The sequence below is a fragment of the Ruditapes philippinarum genome, unplaced genomic scaffold, assembly GCF_026571515.1.
Source record: "Ruditapes philippinarum isolate M1 unplaced genomic scaffold, ASM2657151v2 ctg5002_1_1_1_1, whole genome shotgun sequence".
Taxonomy (NCBI): Eukaryota; Metazoa; Mollusca; class Bivalvia; order Venerida; family Veneridae; genus Ruditapes; species Ruditapes philippinarum.
The window spans coordinates 16,227-39,115 of NW_026856161.1; the positions used below are offsets into that span (position 1 = coordinate 16,227).

Here is a 22,889-nt window from a genome sequence, read left to right on the forward strand (position 1 = left end):
TAGCTGTAATTTAGCATCCAATATTCAATGTAATGTTATAAAGTAACAAAATCTCTTTTTGCTAAAGGTAAAGATGTTTTCAGAATACGAAATAAATGGATCACATGAAAGTATGGTGGTTTACTTCACTTACAACATTGCAAGCATATAAAGAATTTGTAAATCCTTATCATAGATTATTTAATTGTTTATGCTAGTAACGTACGCATTGCCATGATACCGCAATGGCTTTTCATATTTTAGCGAAATTTTGTACCACTGACCAAAGGCAAATTTTACCGAAGAAGGACTATATAACGCGTTAATTAGAATATACTTGTAAAAATAATCCTTTTAGTTTTAGTCTTTTAAATACATAAAGCAAATGATATAGTTTTTTTTAAATTTGAATCTAAAATCTGTTCATGTTTTTCTTAAAAACATATTTGCCTGATAAATATAACATGTTTATTGGAAATAATATGACGTGTTTAGTTACAGATTTGCTCCGAAAGAATTGTCAGTTATTTTTGTTCGTGGTTCAGGAATATCAAAAATCCCTAGCAAATTTTGGCTGTTATGCGTATTCCCCCCACTTTAGAGGAATGTCAAAAACAATTTCGACAGATGCAAGGATCAAGAAAACTTGAAACTAACTGTTCAAGTAAACATACATGTGAAAGGTGCAAATACTAATCCTACTAGAGCAGACCCAATGCCCCATAGGAATCCATTGTTTACATGTTGCTGTGATTTACTTTGAAGGTCATTTGCTCGACTTTCCAGGTCAACAGCATCACGTTCCTCATTAGTAGCTTCTTCCTCGTACTTAATTATTTCTTTTTCCGTAATATTAATAATCTTATCTAATCCATCAACTTCAATTTTAGCTGATTTGATTTCATCTTCCGTACGCTTTATTGCACCTTGATTGACTCCAATGAAACTGTTAATGCTTTTTTTCATTTCAAATATTCCTTGAGTACAACATCGAAGGTCTGTTTCAAATGCAGACAATGTGTTGGATAATTTTTCAATCTCAATTTGGCTTGGACAAGACATCTGTGAAAGCATTTTCCATTGCTCTAAAACTTCATTCCCATTGCCTACAAATGCATTACTTAAACATTTGTTGAGATCATCTGCGTCTTTAAAAAGGGTATCGAGTTTATGCTTTATGGTATAATCATTTATATATCTAGAGATGTCCCTTAGCTGCTCCGGTAAACTTCTGATTGCCTGAAAGTAAATTATTCATAAACATGCATCATTTAGTAAATCGGTACAAATGTAACGGCACAAGATATATGGTCAATTGTTGTAAAGTTTTGAAAATGTTAATTTAAGCCAATAGGTATAAAGCTTTGGAACAAGAAAGGTGAGAGAGAAATAATTCAATACATTGGCACACATGTGTGACAATAAGATCCGATGCCGGTATTATTTTTACATTTGATGCTGGCATTTTTACTCAATTAAGGGATTAAAGGGATGTGTATTATTTGAATGAACATAAATAATATGACATCGTACCCTGTGCAAAGAATGAGAGGGGAATTTCATTGACGTCACCAGCTTCACCTTTTCGTAGAACAAAATACACACAGTGAGCCAGCCAGAGACAAGGTTTGACCAACACGAATTCCGAATAATGTTTATTACTTAAATTACGTGCGAAACTTCTTTCTTAATTATTATTGTGTAATATATGTGTATCCGAAATATGCTTTATCCGAATAAGTTCTGCTGTCCTTACTGTAGAATTTAAGTCCACATTTTTTATTTCTAGAACGATGATGTTCTGCTTCACTGATGTTCTGTTTGCTTTTTGATTGTTTTAATTTAGATCTGAGGCCGCATTGTATATAAGGTGCTATAATCTGTATATGTCTTAATGTGTTACCTATGTAGGCATATTTCTGCCACCAGATAACCTGATAACTAACTAGTTAATTAAGAGGTTAACTAGTTACGTAACTAGTTAACCTTGTAATTAACTAGTTAGTTATCAGGTTAACTAGTTACGTAACTAGTTAATTTTTTCAATAAATAAAAGATTATAACGGGAAATAAATGCATATTAGTGCCAACAACTTTTATTATTTTACCAGCTTAAGAGGTTAACTAGTTACGTGGTAGTGATCCTGCACGCTTCCACACTGCTGATTAACATCTAGAAAATAAACGGCACCATCCCAGCAAACATTACATATAGGGCCAAGGTAGGCCCGATATCATCTACAATTTCGGTCCGATATCGGCATCCGAAGTCGGCTTTTATTGGTTTCCTTTCTTAACATATAACAGAACATATATTTATTTTGCAAAACCTTTTATTACATCAGCAAAATTAAACATTCATATGCACAATATATATACATATACGTATTACAATGTTGAAAAACCATGTATGTTTACCTTACGATTTCAACATAAACGTCAGTCAAAATTAAAAATGTTTGAACAAAATACTTTAGTCAATTGACTGGCAAACACAACCTTGCTATATTAATACTATTGTTTGTTTAGATAAAATAAGCTCAATAGCAATTTTCTTACTTATTCCTTTGCTTTTTGTTACATCCTGTAGACCTGAAATCTGTCTAGGAAGTGTTAAGCTGTTATCTTTGATATATTTAGTAACTGTATTTTAGATCAGACAGTTTGAGTAAAACTTTAAAGGACTATAGCTTACCTTTTTCACATTATCATGTTGAATAGAGTAAAACAGCATTTTGTGATTTGTAAATGAGTTAATAATGTCAAGTGTGAATTGTGGTTCCTCCAGGAGTCCTGATATATATTAACTTCTTCAATTGTTTAGTTTTCTAGACGTTCTTTATTTTCACCATGTCTTGATCATTTGTCAGAGGACGCTATTTCCTGTTATTGATTTTCACCTCGGAGACTGTTGCACTCTTTTTTCATCACTACATTCTGGAGCAAAAATTGAAAAGAAACCTTATAAGAACACACATATACATTGTATATACTAACGATACAAGTTACAAATATTGTCTTGACCTATATTTAACACATATATAAATAGTATTTATTTATAAAACAGTTTCTTTTGAAACATTTTTGTAAATAAATCAGTAAAAAAAAAACGATGAAACTTTACACAATAACTCTAAAATCTTAAGCTGAATAATTATTTTTTCGTTATTATAAAATTTGTTGTCTTAGAAAACCTTTACTTACTCATTCTAAGTATTGCCTAGGACTCTGTATTGCATCAATTGGTCATATTTAGCTTCTAAAATAACATTTTCTTTCTCCAAAACCAGCTATTTCAGTTGTCAGCACTCTGATTCAGGAATCTGTTTGTCATGTCACAGCCAGATTATTTACCTGCAATGAATCAGTCATGTTTCAAACATAATACTAACAGAAAATATATCAACATAAATGATATATTCACATTTTTATTACTAAAGGACTAGGTTAAAAACAGTGTCCCTTCAAAAGGCAAGCAGCCACTGTTCATTTCGATCTTTTTAAGTATTGTTAAATCAATTAATATTTCATTTTTTATGATTAAAATTTTCATTTGAAATCTCTATCATAATTATAATTTTTAATAAACATCAAAAGAAAATTATCATTTGATGTTTATTCAATTTCTCTCTCAGTCGCTAAATGTCATGTAACAATTTAAAAACAGTCGCGAAAATGTATCACAAAACAATTTTCGGCGAGGTAATTATGAAATTCAAAAATATGTTCAAAATATCATTGACGCCGAATGCTACAACAATGTATTTATTCAAAAGTAAATGTAATTTATAGATTTACCAGTAGTATTTGAGAAAAAATCAGGCGCCAACTTCCTAGGATGGCTGGTGAGCTAGAAAAGTACCATTTTGAGAAAAATACTTACAACAATAAATCGGCAAAGCCATGGAGCCGATATAGCACCGAAGTTGCCGACTGCGATATTCCGACATTTAGCTGATATCTCGGTGGCATGTGTGTGTTTTTATTTATCTCGTGGCCACGAGATACTATGTCGTGGCCACGAGTTACTAAGTCGTAGCCACGAGATAGCTAAGTCGTGGCCAAGAGATACTATGTCGTGGCCATGAGTTACTTAGTCGTGGGGACGAGATAGCTTAGTCGAGGCCACGAGATACTATGTCGTGGTCACGAGTTACTAAGTCGTGACCACGAGAAAGCTAAGACGTGGCCACGAGATACTATGTCGTGGCCACGAGTTACTAAGTCGTGGCAACGAGATAGCTAAGTCATGGCCATGAGATAAATAACCAATCAGATTACACCATTTATATGAATTTCTCTAATTAACTAGACATGTGCTTTAGTACAAGGATGCCCCTTCTTAACCAGCCTATAAATGTGCCATTTATACAACTTATTGACTTGTCAATCATTTCACATTTAGCGTCACTGTGACCCTGATTTTTGACCCAATGACCTCGAAGTTATTAGATATCACCTACTGATCAGGTGCAATGATCTTTCTGGGTTACATTAACCATGGCTTATCCTTTCTAAATTATTCACCAGACAAGGATTTTATCTTATAGGCTATTTACTGTCCATGGGCAATGTCCCTTACAAATAAAATAAACCAGGACTACTTCCTTCTCATGTTATCGCATAAACAAGGTTAACAGGCCGTAGTATGTACAGACTGACCAGTTCGATCCAAAAATTGTCCCAACAAAGAGCTATAGTCAAAATTAATGTCTGATGGGCCTTGGAGGGTGACTTTCTAATATGATCCTAAAGACAAGTTCAAAGAGAATGTCTTCAGTATTTTCAAAGATTAATGTTGCATGTAAAAGTAAGTTGTTAAGTTTAAAAAATTCATAATATATAAAGTGTATTCTGATTGGTAAATTATCTCGTGGCCACGACTTAGCTAACTCGTTCCAACGACTTAGTAACTCGTGATTACGACCTAGTATCTCGTGGCCACAACTTAGCTATCTCGTGACCACGACTTAGTAACTCGTGGCCACGATATAGTAACTCGTGGTAACGACTTAGTAACTCGTGGCCACGATATAGTATCTCGTTCCCACGACTTAGCAACTCGTGGCCACGACATAGTAACTCGTGGCCACGACATAGTATCTCGTGGCCACGACTTAGTAACTCGTGGCCACGCCTTATCTATCTCGTGGCCACGAGTTAGTAACTCGTGGCCACGACATAGTATCTCCTGGCCACGACTTAGCTATCTCGTGGCCACGACATAGTAACTCGTGGCCACGACATAGTATCTCGTGGCCACGAGATAAATAAAACAAGAACGTGTTTGTTAAACAAAAATGCCCCCGGCTCAAATTCTTGTCAGTAGCAATATTTCAAAAAATGTTTACCCATTCACTCAGTTAAGGACAGAAAAATTGCCAAAAATTGTAAACACAAGTAATATAGCTTGACAAAGTCATAGCATTTTGTAATTGTGAAAAATATAAGTTGCCAAGTCATTGTTCTGACTTGTGAAGATGAAAAATATTCAACTTCATGCAAGTTATCTTCCTACCGAATATGAAATACATCTGTCATTAAATAAAGGCTGTATGGGCAAAAGTGTAAAAATCTATTTTTAGCACTGGTGACCTTAACCAAACTGACCCCTATTTCTATCCAAAAGAAGAATGACATGCAAGTTATCTTCCTACCAAATATGAAAGACATCAGTCAATAAATAAAAGCTGTATGGGCAAAAGTGTAAATATCTATTTCTAGCACAAGTGACCTTGACTCACTGATCCCTACCCCAATCAAAATGATGACCATGCAAGTTATCTTCCTACCAAATATAAAATGTATTTATCAATTAATAAAGGCTGTATGAGCAAATGTGTAAAAATCTATTGTATAGAACTGGTGACCTTGACCCAACTGACCACTTACATCAAAGTTTATGTTTCTATCAATTATAAATAACATCTGTCTATAGAATAAGGTCAATACATCTGTAAAAATGTACTCCACAAAAAATTATAGGACCATCAAAGGTATCAACCTACTAAATATGTACTTTGTATTGATAAGTGTGGAAATTATAAAGCCAATTGAACTTGAGATATTTCCAATTTGCCGCTTTAGGTTAACCTTTATTCATTTTCTAAGTGCTGAAAAGGGCCATAACTTGGTAAATATGAATATGTAACTTGCCCAGATCGTGAACTTTGTATTGATTAGAAAGTGTGTAAACTTAGAAGCCATTGGTACAGGTAGAACTTTAGAAAAATCCAACCTGCCGTTCTAGGTTAACCTCGTACGGACAGACGGACAGACGGACGGACGGACGGTTCAATCACTATATGCCCGGGGGCATAAAAACACACACACATGTCACCTTTGTGCCGTAGATATTGGCCCGATATAAGTATGTTCGCTGGGATCTTATATCTTTAAAATTTATCATTCTAAAGAATCATATATGGGTTTACTGAAAGCACGCAGTTCAATTATTTCTAGATAATTTATTATAGTCCTGGAGATGAAAACTGCCAGCATATAATCTACATCGTAAAACCTAATCCACGTGTCATCCGTTGTTATAATTATTGTTAAGCAACGCCCGTAGTTCGGGCCGCATGCGCTCTTACTCAAGCCTCTTCAGGATTCTATGTCCCCAACGTCAACTAGCGTCAACTTTAATTATTAACATGAAGTTATCATTTTGATAATAATAAATTTGATCCTGTAAGATAGTAAGGTACATGTAAATCACAGTTTTCAATATATGAAAAAAGCTGTATATCGTATGTTGAAATGATCAAATTAAAACAACTATAGTGATGTTGGAAACATATTTGTTTACAACTTTTATCAAATTAACTTTGACATCTTTAAGGTATGACCCACCTAATGCATAACCTCCACTTTGAAGAGTACTCAAATAGGCTAGAACTACTGTCAAATGCATTGAAACTGAAGGGCGCGGGTTCAAGCCCCGGAAGAGGCAACTTTTTTTTTTTTTCTTTGAACATTATTTGTGTCTGTCAGATCACACTTGATAAGGAAAAAGTGTTTCATTATAATTATAAAATTATTATTGGTATTTATTGGCTAAATTGTACCAAATTTATTATCAAATATGGTACCTTGTATTTTCAAAGTCTAATAAAATAAAAACTAGACGGTAAAAGTATTTTATATTTGACAAGCGCAACCAATATACCTTTAAGAAAATTTATGCAAACTTTGATAACAGCCCCTGATTTGAGTGAATTTTATAAATATTTTGATAAAGGCCCTCCAAGTAGAAAAATGATCAAAGTAATAGAAATGATGTTTTTAATGTGATTTCCTATACAATTCTGTGAACCCAGGTGGCTCTATGAGCATGATTCATTAAATGTGTTAATAAAGACCCAAGGTGGTGCTACATGCCAGTTTAGTACCTGTGCTCCATGCATTTTGATTTTGAGAATATTTTTTTTATTGCATGTACACTTAATGATCGAAAAGTGCTTTATGTAACTTTTAAAGAGGTTTTCTTTACTTGGCAAGGTTATATTTTGACTATCTAAGCTCTAGGCATTATAGTTTGTTTGTTTGTTGATTTTTTTAATAACAACAACAACAAAACAACTTTGTGACTCCCTACACAAGTCTTTAAAAACTGTGTTCCTCGTGAGGGCCTTTAAATCATGTTCCTGCAGTCCAAAATGGCTTTCCCTGTCACTTAGTTTACATTGACTTATATATTAAAATTTTTCTCCGAAACTATGTGCACAGAGAAGAGAAAATTTCGTATATCATAACAGTGTGATGCTATATAAAGATTATAAACTATTGGCATAGGGTCAAAATCACTTACTTTACATGGACTCGTATTGGAATACTGTTGTATGAGTCTTCTTGTAGTTCTGAGAGCCTAGTTATTGGACATGATTCTTTAAATCATGACTGGTGAAAAAAAGATATTCCTTATATGATTTTAGCATTCTTCAGTATAAAAGAATTATAGACCTTTTCCAGCAGTGGGTCTTGGGCGCGTGATCTAGGGTCAACAATGCTCTCTTGTTTTATGGGAAAAATAAAGTAGGAATACATTTAGTTTATATTCCAAAGTATAAGCTATGTTTGGTATGTGGGTCAAGCGGTTTTATTGATACCTATTTTAGCACACATAGTCATTAGATAATATTATGTATCAGTCGCCTAAATGTTTGTTTCCTTTGAAAATATCATGTCTACATAAGTAATTAGAAATGGACGGTACTAATTAAATTTTACTTGGTTAAAATGATGTGCAAGTAAGTATAACTTTGAATCATTCTGTTACAAGCTTTTAGCAAGACTAAATTTTGCAGGAAATAATTGCATTCAAAAATAGACAATATTTCACTAAGGCCCAGGCATGATTTTATCTAACATATCGTTCGTTGATGAATATTCAGTCTTCTTTCTGTACAATTATCAAATTATATTATGACTATTGAAACAACTTATATCATGCAAACACATTTAATAACTGAATGTATACATATGATTGTATCTGCATTTATTGATATTTTAGTACACCCTCTAGACCTGAAGGAAAACAAAAATACCTTAATACAATAAAATATTTTTACAGTGAATATTTGCATAAGAATTCTTTAAAAAAAACACTATTTTGTACTACAGTTGTCTGATAGATTTACCCCACCCACTTTTAATAAGTATAAAACCTTCACATTTTTGTTTGTTTTTGTTACAATTATACAATAAAACATGTTGATTGAATATCAAATACACTTTAAGAAACTATGTAACTTTTGGAATTTTGTACATAGACCTAGAAAACTATGTTAGAGAAAAATGAAAAAAAAAAAAAAAAAATGGCACATTTTCTTTGATTTTTTAAAGATTTTTTTTTTGGCACAAAAAACTAAAAACATGACTAACAATGTGGTTTACCTAAACTTTGATTTTTTTCTAATATATTTCACAATTTTATATGGAAATACGCAAAAAATTATACTACAAAAGAGATATATCAGTTTTCATTAAAATTGGCAGCCATATTGGACGCAATCTTGGATTCTGAAGAAATATACAAGAGAAATTGCTTTAAGATTTAAATTTTTGAAAAGGGGAAACTATATGCATGCTTTGGTGTAAGTTTCAGGTCTGTACAAAAAAATGGAATGAATGAGCTATTGTGTACATCAAATTTATATGGTGGCCATCTTGAAAATGGCGGTCATCTTGAATGAGCAGAGATATTTTTGGGCCCACTTCACTTTTGAAATCTGCATGGTTTAAAGATAATTTCCTGAAAGTTTCATGCTTGTATCACAATTTGCACTATTTTGACAGCAGAGACCTTATTTCCCGCCCCACTATATAAGAATTAAAGGCTGCCACAAAAACGAAACCTCATTTTAATATCTTTAAATGATAATGACATGATTTGTTACCTTTAAATTCAAATTAAAAATATAAGAATAGGCAAATGCATAAAAAAAATAGAAAAGATGAATACCCAATCGCATAATTTATTAGTTAAACTTACAAAAGATCAATTATATTGAGTTTTACATTATCAAAAAAACATATTTAACAAAAAATAATAAATAAAGATAAGTAAATAAATTAGAATAAATACTCAAACATCTTCTTGTTATAACATACCAACGCCATTTTCTATCACAGCTAATATTTTCGTTGTCTGTCTCTGTTTACAGAAGGAAACACTTAAATAAATCATTTACACAAAAGTGATACAGACAAAATGGCCGCACAATGTATATCGCGTACATCGGGAAGATAATACAAAGTACGGACATAATCTAAACTTAGAATAAAAAGTACACTAGGTGGAAAATAGGCCACAGCGCAAAAACGGGTGCGCAGTGCGCAATTTCATTCTGTTAATATGGCGGCTTCGACGGAATTGGTTACAAAGGTACTTTGTTTTTGTTTTTTGTTTTTTTACAAGGATTATTTAAAACTGAATATAGAAAAGATATCTTTAATAATAATAAAAATAATAATAATAATGATAATAATAATAAAATAATAATAATAATAATAATAATAAAAAAAAAACAAAAAAAAACACACAACAACTAAATATTGTTATGACTGCCTGCAAATTCTACCCATGTACAGATAAAAACAAATCACGTTTTCATTTGTTTATTGGATGTGAACGGAAAAGGCAGTAGTGAAGGGGGCCATTATGGCCCCATTTGATAAGTACTGGAAAGAGCACCGAAACACGAGGCTATCTGATTTGTACGAGGGGCGGTAAATCAGATTGCCGAGTGTTTTTGTGTTCTTTCTATTTTAATGTATCATTGTCAAACATAACAACGCGTTCCCTCTTGTCACAGTATGAAACCCCAGAAAAAGTAACCAATGAAAGAGCATCTGAATATAATACTTTTGCCGCCTTTCATTCTCTGCCGTCCCAGCAAAAATGAGCCAATCAACGGGCATGCGGGTAATTGATACCTGTACTCCAGTTAACGCACTGTGCATGTATATGTATACGATTTAACTCTGACACTTTTCAACAGAAAGGTCCCCAAACTATGATACAAAATTTGAAAACCTATGGCCCCATTTTCTAAAAAAATTGGGAAACTTTTGGCCCCATTTCAAAGATGGATAGGGAAACTAATGGCTTCATAAAATTTTGGGCCTGTAATAGATGGATAGGGTACACTTTAACCCTCATAAAATGAGAGAATTATGTTCTAAAAACAGCCCTTTTTAACCTGTGCTGACATATATATCGATCAGTGTGTAAACAAATTTAAATTCCAGGAATCGTGAATACATGAGTTGTACTTTCACTATAATCCTATAATCTGTACTGTACTGCAGAAGGGTCGCCATAGATATATATAATATATAGCAAGATGTGCAAAATAAGGGATTAAGGGGACATCTAGGCTAATTGCACTTCTATTGTCTTTATCTATAGTTATGAAAATAACAGCATGCACATGTAATGAATATAAGAGAAATTACACGTTGCCAGTCTAACATTGACAATGTTTTAAAAAGTTATAATTGCTGTTAGAAAAACAAACAATAGCCAAGTGTCTCTCTACTCTATTGTAATTAAAAATGTTTAACAAGTTTTGTCTTTGTTATTTCCTTTTGTTTCATTAACTTAACATGAGATACAATCAAGGAAAATTTTGCTTTAAAATGATCTGTATGACTAATACAAACACAACAGCTTTAATGTTTCAGTGTAACAAAATATTATCGTATTTATCAGTTAAGATGTAGTATCGCACGGTTATTTAGGTCCCTTAAAATATGTTTAAATGCGTATTAAGTCAATGTTGAAAACAATAAATGAGCCGCGCCATGACAAAACCAACATAGTGCGTTTGCGACCAGCATGGAATCAGACCAGCCTGCGCATCCGCGCAGTCTGATCAGAATCCTTGCTGTTCGCTATCTCTACTTGTTAAAGAGTTGGCAAGCGAACATCATGGATCCTCATTTTAAACATAGACAAATATACAACGAAAACAATGTACAGCCTTATAAGACATGTCATGTACGTCCCAATTCTTTTATTTTCACCAACTTTAGATAACGAGTTGGCGAGCATCCTTTTATTTGCGTGAGGTATTTAACTTCGTGAATAAATACATGTAGCTAAAATATTTCAAATGGAAACTGAAAGAGTAGAGTTGAGAATAAAAACTGTTAAAGACAATATTTGAGCCGTGTCATGACAAAACCAACATAATGGGTTTGCGACCAGCATGGATCCAGACCAGCTAACTCCCTTGCATTTGGCTGCAAACTCCAAGTTGCAGACAAGATCTTAATTTTGCATATAGATCTAGATGAAAAAAAAAAAATGAAATAAAAATGTTTAGTTTTCATTGATTTTGATTTTTCTGAAAAAAAAAAATGATTGTAATATATTGGACAATTTCTTATATACTTATTTTGATTTTGACGAGGTTAATTAGCATTATAACATTGATTCTTTAAAGCTTAACTCAATCTGAAAAAAGAGAACATTCAAAAGAAATTGTTTATATCATATTTTTACATTGTGTACGTCACTCTGTGTTTCTGTTGAAAGGCCGTATATTTTGTTTTCTGAGTTTAAAAGTCTCATCTTTCGCATAGGGTGGTATAAACTGAAACTTTAAAGATAATTCAAACCATACCTCATTAAAACACTGATTTCTCGGGCTCGAGACTGACACAACAATAGAATAATTCTCTCTAACATGGCTTCCCGTTGATATACCCGAGCAATTGTTTTATTTTAATTCGCTCATATATATGTGCTTTCCCCCTTTTCTTATAATTGAGTTCTTGATTGTTAACACATATTCGAATAAGGTAACATCCTAAGTATACCTATAGAATCAATTAGCAGCTACGAATATGTTGATCAATCTACGCCCAAATTATTGATTTCATTTTTGATATTTTATTTTTTCGAAACTCTTTTCTTTTTATACGCCCGTGCGTATTGGCGTATCGGTAGGTACACCACTGTCGGTAAGTGTGTTTACGTGTGTGCCATAATTCCCATCACAAGTTCGTACATGAGTACGTAACCCGTGATAGGAATAAGATGGGATTGCTCCCATACCTAGTTTAAATTACGTGTATTTATAGAGTGAACAGCATATCTTATCTAATTTAAAAGTTAAGAGGCCGAGACGTTTATAAAGAGTACCGTCTCTTATAACAGATCAACTTGTATCGAAACGATGTCAATTATGGAATGCCTGTAGGGACATGCCACTTTGCTTATTTGCCAGCTTATTTGCTAATTGCTGATTTGCCAATTTTCTTATTTGCTGATTTGCCAATTTGCTTATTTGCTAATTGCTTATTTGCTTATATACATAATTTTTTATGCTATTGTCAGGCGACACGTCCGACTCGCGAAGTTCTTGTTTGATATAAAATAACAAGTCTTTGTAGACTTTATTTTAAGCTCATGAACCTATATCATGTTATTATGTTTATAAAGTTTTGTTAATTATAACTTGTGACAATTATGATCAATCCATCATTACCTAGAATATAGGTAGAAAGACAGATGGATACATTTTAATCAATTTCGAAAAAAATAAATTCAGTTTCAGAAAGTACATGTAGTTGTTTTTTTTTTAATTATCTTGAGTTTCAGATTTAGCTCCACTATTCAGAGAATAGGGATGCTATTCTACCCACCAATGCATTGGCTTTCTTGGTAACTTGTTTTTCTGTCATATCTCTGTTACTTTTGCTGATTCATGCATCTTACTGCAACTTTGCATAAACTTTGCAGCAAAGACAAACACCCGTGTTAAGCATGCACCAAATGTATCATTCGTGATACTATGTGTTCGTACCACTAAAATGAGGCCCTCTGTGACAAATCTGCTGAGAATAACGACATTTTATATGCCATAAAATAAGAAATAGTTTTGTTTTCAAGTTCTTTTATTTTCAATCTTTACCCAATAATTTTCACTTATATATGACTAATCAAGTGTTTATTATGCCATCAACACATTATAAGGCATTCTCAAGCACAGATGCTGGCGGGTCAGATCCTGCCCCTAACGTGATACGCGTCTGTAAACACTATATCAAAACTATTTTAATATTTATTTAAATACGAATTGGACATTTGTTACAACGATAAAACCATTAAGTACTTTATTGAGACTTGGTGGTATATGGTATTTTTTCATTACGGTAAAAATTGCTTGAAACCCAGTTTTAACGATGTCCAATTCGTGTTTAAATATTAAAATATTTTAAAAAGAGTGTTTACAGGGGCGTATCACGTTCGGGTACGGGATCTGACCCCCAAGCGTCTGTGTTCTCAAGGACATGTCAGCCATCAGTTGTAGACATATGTCTGCGTGGGCATCACTGCAACTAAATTCATTGACCAACAGTATTCTTGGAAAAGCACTGAATTTACAAGAATACTGTTGGTAAAAGTTAACAGATCTGACTCAACTGGTTGTCTGTAGTCAGATTTTCAATATACTTCCGGCACAGTGTAAACTATTTCTGTTGCAAAAAAGCAAATTAGCAATTGGCAAATAAGCAAATACGTAAACCAGCGGTTAACAAATAAGCAAATTAGCAATTCAGCAATTGGCAAATAAGCAAATGTGTCGTTAAGCCTATCAGCCATTGGCAAACAAGCAAATCGGCAATTAGCAAATAAGCAATTCAGCAATTGGCAAATAAGCAAATTGGCATGTCCCTACCGGCATTCCATAGTCAATCTTTAGTTACGAAAATATTTGCTTATACAAGCCTTTCCAATACGAAGTAAACAAGTTTCAGAATAAGATATGGCATAAAACATTTTTGCTAAAAGTAACCATTGGCCTTCAACTTTACAATGCATATTCATTTGGATTGTTTAATTTAAATTGTTAGTAAATCAATACCTCCAAAGTAATTCCGATGGTTAATATATGTTCCGTAACAATGTATTCAAAAGCTTTAAAATTCAGTATACAAACGGAGCGAATGGTGTGTGTTAAACTACTACACAATCTGTCCAAGGAATTGAACATTAAAAGACGTTTATTAAAGTCAGATTTTTCATTTTTTTTGACAATAATGGAAGAATAGCTGACCGATATAAAATTAAGTAAACAAACATCAGTTCCCTTATTTTTAGGTTATAAAGGAAGTAAATATGCTCGCCAATATGGTCTCTTTCCGGTGGCGAGGGTAAACAAACTCAAATTCACACCATTATCATTTTCCTGCTAAAACAAACTTGTTTAAATAAATTTGGCACTCCAATGTATTTGTATCCGATCAAATTAGTACCATTATGAATATACCACATTGAATTGGGGAATAACGTTCCTGACATTGCTAAAAAAAATATTCTTTTTGTTTAGATTTATGATAATATAATACTGTCAAAAAAGTTATCGAATTTTAACTAAAATAGAGGCAAAAAACAAATAAAGCATAACTTTAAAAGATCCTGTAACACATTTTTTTCATGGTTTTATTTCATAACTATGATGCTCAAATTAAGATTTGTCAATATTGTAAGTTTCAATAAGCATGTTTTTATAAAGATATTACCGAATTTAACATTTCATGTAAATAAAGGGAGGTAATTAGAATTTTATTTTCTATAAATTCTAAGTCAAATTTTCCAATAAGAAATGAATGCATATAATTTACTGATTAAATATAACTGTACACAAATATTTGCAGTAAACATTTTACATATTCTTCGATGTTTGAAAATTGTTTTATTTGCATAATTACAATGTATATACATATACATGTAAATTTTTTTTGCAAGTGTGTATACAGACAGTAACACTTGCAATCACAAAACATACAGGATCTTAAATCGGTGTAACGTTACCAAACATACTTCGCTGCACAAATGTTTATCAAACATAGATGAATAATTAAAAAAACATTCATAACTTAACATTAATAACTTAACAAAAAATATATTTTCCGCCGGTTAAGTGAAGCAAATTAGGCGGTAAATAATTTCCTTTGGATTGGATAGATCTTTTGAATGTACCAATCAGAAGTTGTTTTGTTTAATTACGTATGCACGAGTTACTGTGCATTATGAATTGTAATTGAAAGTCATTCAGCTTTGGGTATCGATACTTTACAGTCGCAGTAATTTTTAACATGGATTTAACTTGTTGATTAACAAAAGTTCGGGGAAAATATGTTTACTAGTAACAATACGAATGTTAACATGTTTACGGTTTTATATATATTGGTATTAGTTGTTTAAATTAATACTGTATCATTTATGAAAGTGATGGATGCATTTATTAATAGATTTACTAGTATACTGGTATATGTTTATATATATGTTTGTTGAATTGTAATGGATTGTATCATCTTTACCCAAGTGCTCGATACAATATATACTATATATTCAGAATTTTGGTTTTGTTGTTGTTCTATTTAGTTGATACAAATAGATTAGTAAAGGTCAAAGGAAAAATAATAAAAATGTTACAAAACAACAATTTTTCACCAAAATTAGATGAAACATTTTCACATGTTAACATGGAAAAACTAGATTTGGGTATTTCCAAAGTTTTTCATCATTTTTGTTAACCCTTTACCTCATATATACGCCAAACAACGCACTTTCGACCCCAAACTCTTTTGGCCTTAAATAGTGAAAAAATGTCCTACTTGGGTCCCAAACACATGTTTTCGTTTGAGAAATGTTGCTTTAAAAAGTGATCACTTTTTCGGCGCCGCCCCCATCCAAAAGATACATCAGGGGGTCGCCAGAACGGGAATGTGCCCCCTTCTATTTTGGGGGTTTTAGGGGGCGGCAGTCCCCCTCATCGCCAAGAAAATTTTGGACTTGTGAGAGGCTGAAAATGACCCCAGGTCGATCATAAGGTTACGTGTAACCAACGCTGAAAAGCCTTTGACTTTATCTCAATCCCTTGAGAAGTTGCAGTAGTTTGAAATAAATTTTGATGGAGAAAATCAAGGCAAAATAGTGATTTTTGGCAATTTTGAGACGTCCTCTCGTTGCTATAGTAACAGAAAATTTAAGATTGAGCATGTCGTTACAAACGCAATGGTCCAGTCAACATTTGTGCCAGGTTTGATTAGTATTGAAGCATTTTTAATAGTTTCATAGCAGTTTGAACTTGTAACAAACGGATTTTGAATGAAAACGGCCATTTTTTACAATATGCTCATGAGGGAAAGGGTTAACAATGTAAATGTGGTGTCTTGATAAACAACATCAATCATAAAACACTGTTTCAATTAAAAATCACATCAACAGTTTAATTTAGCGAGTAGTGCAGGAACAGATATCTGTTAGGGAACATATATTATGTAAAATAAAATATTATCTTTTTCACTGAAATTCTTTTTTTTTCACTCTGATTTGCTTTATTTCTGGCAAATTTACACATATTTGTTGTATTGTTATAATGTTTCATGTAGTTCTCTCTACATTTTCTTCACCAGTGCTCTTTCCTTTCTGAGTGGGAACATACTTTTTTCTGTTTCTTTCTCTTTTAATGATTTGTTGTTTTCCCCTCTCAGCTTTTGTCTTTTGTATTTCTGGATTTAAAAGCACCGTTCTAAAGTAAAAACATCGTTGCATATTTTTATTCAATAATAAAAAACAATATAGCCTACCTGTGGCAGGCTGAACTGAATTCCTGCCAAGGTCATAACAAACATATCAATAACTCAGTGGGGAGCTCAGTCGCCCAATTCAATATTCAAAAAATCTTAAAATAGGCAAGGCTATAACAAGACTGAGATTGGGCACAACCATGTTACCAGGGGATATGGGCCAAAACATTAAGCAAGATGACCTCAATTGTGCCCAATGTGGAGCGAAATATAAAATATCCCACCTATTGCATGAGTGCGACCAGTTCAAAGACCATAGGAATGAGCTGCGGTCCGCGCTTGATGCGATAGGCTTGGGATATAGCACAAAATACTAAGTTTTTTATAATTTGAATAATTATTCTGGAAAAAACGGTGTGCGCAAATGATCTGAAATTTTGCACAAAGATTAGTGGTCTAAACCTACATGTACATCAAATGATACATTTATCTGGAAAAAATATTTTCAGTCCCATCATGTCAAAAAATCTCAGTGAAGTCCCTTAAAGAAAAATTATAAACAAAATTTTAGATAATCACATGCACTTCATTATATGCCCAAGCCAATGAGAGAAACACTTCCATTGTTAGTCAGATCTCACATTTAAGACGTTGTCTCTTTTGATTCCTTTCACCACTGACCCTCCTTTAAATGGATCCTCTGTCCTCCATGTTCACCAATCTGACATGTACCTCCTGAAACAGGAAAGTTGGTAAGATAAATTATAATCATTATTTTGTACATGTAGTATGCCAAAATTTATCATCGTATGTAAGTTAACACGGTGATAGGGCTTTTACCACAACTTTTCCATGCAACATCAAAATATCATACCCTGAACCAGACACGGTATCTTTTTGGACAAAAAAGTAAAGTGGGCTAATCAAATTGCAGACACTAGCTTATAAAACATCTAACTGCCAGACAGTGCAAAATTATTCCAACTTTTTAATTATTCCATCTAATATTTGAAACAATTCATCATTAATGAAGCACAACCCAATTTGAAAACATCATATATTTCGAAGAAATAGAGTTTACAAAAGGTCCTGTCATCCTTAACATGACTCGTACTTGTCACAAAGCCTGTGCAATAATGACCATGTGTTTTTTCTATGACCCGAAGAGCGTATGTATATATAATGGTTAATCAATAAATTGCTGCATACCTTCAAGTCCTGCTCAAAATGGCGTGTTTCTATTGTAAATTTTAGGGATTTTATGCTGAAAAAAGGACCTACTGACACAAATAATATTGCAGTATACCAGAACACTGAATTAGAACCACATTTTTAAAAAAAAAAATTTTACAAAAGGGGGGATTAATTCAGGAATTAAGATATCTTTGCATTTGAAGAAATTAGAAAATAAAACTTAAAAATTCGACTTAATTACCTATTGAGACCATTGCACATTTTGTTTGGATAATTGGACAATACATGTCATAGGTATAATTCAATTGATTTTGGTATTTATACAAGTACTTCTAACCTTTGTATACTTAAAAGTGATTGCATTTTCTTGAATCTATTTGTAGCTATAACACATATCATGTACACCTTATAACTTTTATTTAATAATTCTGCCAAATTTGACTGAAATTTAACAATTGTAACTGCAAGGCAATGTAAATAAATTCTGTCATAAAACCTTAAGAATATACATGTGTACGTTAACGTTTGATACTTTCTAACTCAAAGTGATAATTGTTTGTTTGTTTCATTTTACGCCTTTTCCTAACAGTATTTTAGTCTAATAGGCGGGTAGTTTCCTAACTATCGTTCCTGGCGAGTTACATCAGTACTAGAATATCTTCCTCCGCGCAAAACTACCAAAACATCTCCCGGGGATCAAACCCACGCCAGACAGGTAACTGGATTAGTGATGACCATGTTACTAAATTTAAAAGTGTGCAAAGTAAATGTGTTTCCATGATATTGTGCAATTTTGAGTTTGCACATACATTTATTATACAACATGAACAAAACACTCGGGCCCTGGCCCGGAGCCAGGGTTTTGATTTTGGCTTCCTAGTTTCAGATTTCCAGCCGTTAAAAACACAATCTGGCCATGCTCATATTTCGAGATTTGACAAGAGGCGCTTCTGAAAAATATTTACACTCACTACCTGTGATTACAAGCACCTGTTACTACACTCACTGAATCAAATGTCTGTGACCTAATGTCTTTTAGAAACCAAATCTAATTAAATCTGAGTGTTATCAACATTACTAAATACTTAATGTACTGACATGCTTACAGTGTTTGTTTTTTCCCTGTATAAATTTAAGGCCAAGATCACAATTGAAGGTCAAATATCAAACAATCAAATATTACACAATATGTCGTGTCCGCTCTGTAACTCCTACACTTATTGAGGGATTTTTTTCAAACTTTGCTCAAATGTTCACCTCAACAAGAGGATGTGCAGAACCCATGTTGTCCATGTGTCAGCTCAAGGTCAAGGTCACAATTGAAGGTCAAATATCAAATAATCAAATATTACACAGTTTGTCTTGTCCGCTCTGTAAGTCCTACACAAATTGAAGGATTTTCTTCAAACTTGGCTCGAATGTTCACCTGAACAAGGGGATGTGCAGAACCCATGTTGCCCATGTGTCAGCTCAAGGTCAAGGACACAATTGAAGGTCAAATATCAAACAATCAAATATGACACAGTATGTCGTGTCTGCTCCGTAAGTCCTACACTAACTGAAAGATTTTCTTCAATCTTGGCTCAAATGTTCACCTCAACAAGAGGATGTGTAGAACCCATGTTACCCTTTTGCTGGCTTAAGATCAAGGTCACACTTGAAGGTCAAAAATTTACTTAGAAAATATTCTTAAATTTTAACATTTATTTGAATATTTCTGAATCTAGAAAAGGTATTTGCTTGAAACTTATAATACATATGAAGTCTCATAATTAAGATATGCTGCTCAAGTTTCATAACTCTGTATTGCATTTTGACAATGTTATGTCTCTTTTTAAGTCTTCAAATTTATATACAATCAAATTTTAGACAATATGTCGTGTCCGCTCTATAAATCCTATACTAATGGAAGAATTTTCTTCAAACGTAACTGAAATGTTCACCTCAACAAGGTTATGTGCAGAATCTATGTCACCTTTGTGCCGGCTAAAGGTCAAGGTCACACTTGAAGGTCAAAATTTACATAGAAAATATTCTTAAATTTTAACAATTATTTGAATATTTCTGAATCTAGAAAAGGTATTTGCTTGAAACTTATAATATATATGAAGTCTCATAATTAAGATATGCTGCTCAAGTTTCATAACACTGTATTGCATTTTGACAAAGTTATGCCCCTTTTTAAGTCTTTAAATTTACATACAATCAATACTAGACAATATGTAGAGTCTGCATTATAAATTCTATTCCCACATTTTTCCGGAAGGTTCAAGGTCATGAAAATAAAATGTATTCTGAATGTCTCTCTGTTTGCATAAGTTACAGTACATATTTTAAATGTAAATGTATAAAAATCCATTTATATGAATTATGCAAAGTGTGTAGTAACTGCAATATTAACTTGGTAATTGAATTGGCTTGATGAAATTATTCAAGACAGTTGAAGAAATGCAGGTGTCAGATACATATTAAATTTAAGGGGTAACATCACTAACCCAACATCATGGAGCTAAATATTGATCTGTACGTGGCAACATAAATATCCACAAACTGCCAGTTTTCAATCACAACCACTTTATTTTTCATGTAACCAAACTGTAAGCACATCTTGTATTCACCTTGTCTACATTTATCAACAATGTCAATTATGGCGATAAAAAAGAAAATATATACTAGTATTTAAGTTCAAAATATGTTAAATGTGTTTTTCCAATAATCCTTTATCTACACAGTTACAAATCGCAATAATTTTCTAAATATAATTGATTTACAAACTCAGTTTTTTGTCAGTCTGCAGAAATGGATATTTAGTTGGACAACTGTTTCAATATCATTAAGTCATATTGTATACTGCACTTCAAAAGATATTATTTTAATACGTACGTATTTTACCATACAATTCTTAATTGGAAGGTAATACGTCAGTAAAGTAACAGTCACTTAGCCAAGGAAAAACATTCTCTCTGATAACTTTTCACTAAGCAGTCACTAAAATGGGGTCATACAGACCCTAAGATCCTAAAAATTTCACAAGAACATGCTTTTCTGTTATGCAAATTGAGCTGTACATGCATACCCCAAGTGTGACAGCTTTAACACTGCAAATAGATATCAAGATTGAAAAATGGCATTATAATTAGGATAAAATTATTTATTACCATATATCTGAAGTTGAGTTTGTCAACATTTCTCCAAAATACATACCTGATTATTTTTTAACATTGTATGACAATTTTATGTGGTGCAGTTTATATTTTGTTAACTGATTGAAAAGTGGTTGTGAAATATTGAAGAACATGAAAATGGGTCTGTATTGATTTGTTCTTGATTCATAATAATAATTCAGGTAAAATTTTAAACATGTTTTGCATTTATAAGCTGAAATGATAGTATTTGCAGAATTGTAAGATAATTTTTTATCTTATAATTTCATTGTCAGTAATTGTAGAAAAATCTGTCAGCTGATCGGAAAATGACAGTTCGGGGATAAATAAAATAAAACACTACGGTAACCATGAGGAAATTTGAGCGAATATTTGATATTTTCAAGTTTGCCATGCCACAAGATTAGAAAATATGTTAGATAAGATTCTTTTTAATTCATCATTAAAACATAAAATATAGATCATCTAACATAATCGTGAAATGACAGGTGCACTCATGACCTAATTGGTCGCCAGTAGAAACCGGCGATTATATTTGTAATAGGAGAAGGGCCTTAAAATCTGAACATAAAAGCAAATCAATTACTGAACAATTAAGGACCAAAATTATTTTTCATAATCTTAAAAATTCAAACATAAAGTAAAGTTGCTAAATGAAATGAATTATACAATTATTGACATCTTAAAAACCAACATTACAATTTTCATAAAACTTATTAATAATGTATCCCTATGGACCAGTCATTTCACGGCGTCTCAACGCCGTGATATTGTGATGGGTAGTTTTCAGTAGCATGCGTAAAAGTCACGTGACAAAATTCCTTTCGATTTCTACAGCCGACATTTTATTGGCTTTTTACGCAATCATTGTACAGCCCCTTTCCGTGCAAAGTTACATAAAAACATTTTCCTTTCAAATCATATACATTACAGTATTTTTATCATCACGCGAAATATCAGCGTGATATATTTACACAATTTCGCAAATCCTTTCGACACACTTGAGAAGTTTGAATACTAAAACCCGGATTTCGAATATCGTTGTGGTCGTACATTGATGCCGTAAATGTATCCATTCGTTCATTCATTTATATATTTTCAAAATTTTCCTACAAGAAGAAAGTTCACCTGCCAATTAGTATAAGGATAGGTAATGAACTATTATAAACGATTATCCTATTAATTTTATAAATTACGTTTATCTGTTGCACAGAATGGTTGTTTTTACAAGGTGTACCAGTATCCGGATGTTGAAAGCTATCCGATTTTCTGTAAAACTGCTGTAACATGGCCATCTATTTTTTTATGAATACTTTACCATGAATTTGTATGGCTTAATAAAACTGAGCCTGCAACATTTCTTAAATTTTGATGTTTGGGGTGTTCTTTTGGGTTTCAGGTTTTTCTCTATTTTAAGGGAAGTAACTCATGTTTACTAAATTATCTGTTCTTTTCTGTCTATCTTAGGTTGAATTAGGTATTACTTACTATTTTTGTTTCATA

At 32.6% G+C, this 22,889-nt stretch overlaps 2 protein-coding genes across 2 annotated transcripts in view; one reads left to right on the plus strand and one right to left on the minus strand.

Moving 5' to 3' along the window:
* Positions 1-639: 639 nt before the first annotated feature.
* On the minus strand, positions 640-9,690 carry LOC132745633 (uncharacterized). The gene is made up of 2 exons (XM_060734581.1): positions 9,592-9,690; positions 640-1,218 (listed from the first exon to the last, which is right to left on the minus strand). Exons 1-2 carry the CDS (start codon positions 9,598-9,600, stop codon positions 640-642), a joined length of 588 nt encoding a protein of 195 aa, XP_060590564.1. The 5' UTR covers positions 9,601-9,690.
* Positions 9,691-9,750: 60 nt separating this feature from the next.
* LOC132745631 (uncharacterized) overlaps positions 9,751-22,889 on the plus strand; it is a 54,841-nt gene continuing 41,702 nt past the window's right edge. Inside the window, exon 1 of the mRNA XM_060734580.1 lies at positions 9,751-9,865. Within this exon, the coding sequence (XP_060590563.1) occupies positions 9,836-9,865 (30 nt within the window). The 5' untranslated portion in view covers positions 9,751-9,835. The remainder of the gene's footprint in view (positions 9,866-22,889) is intronic.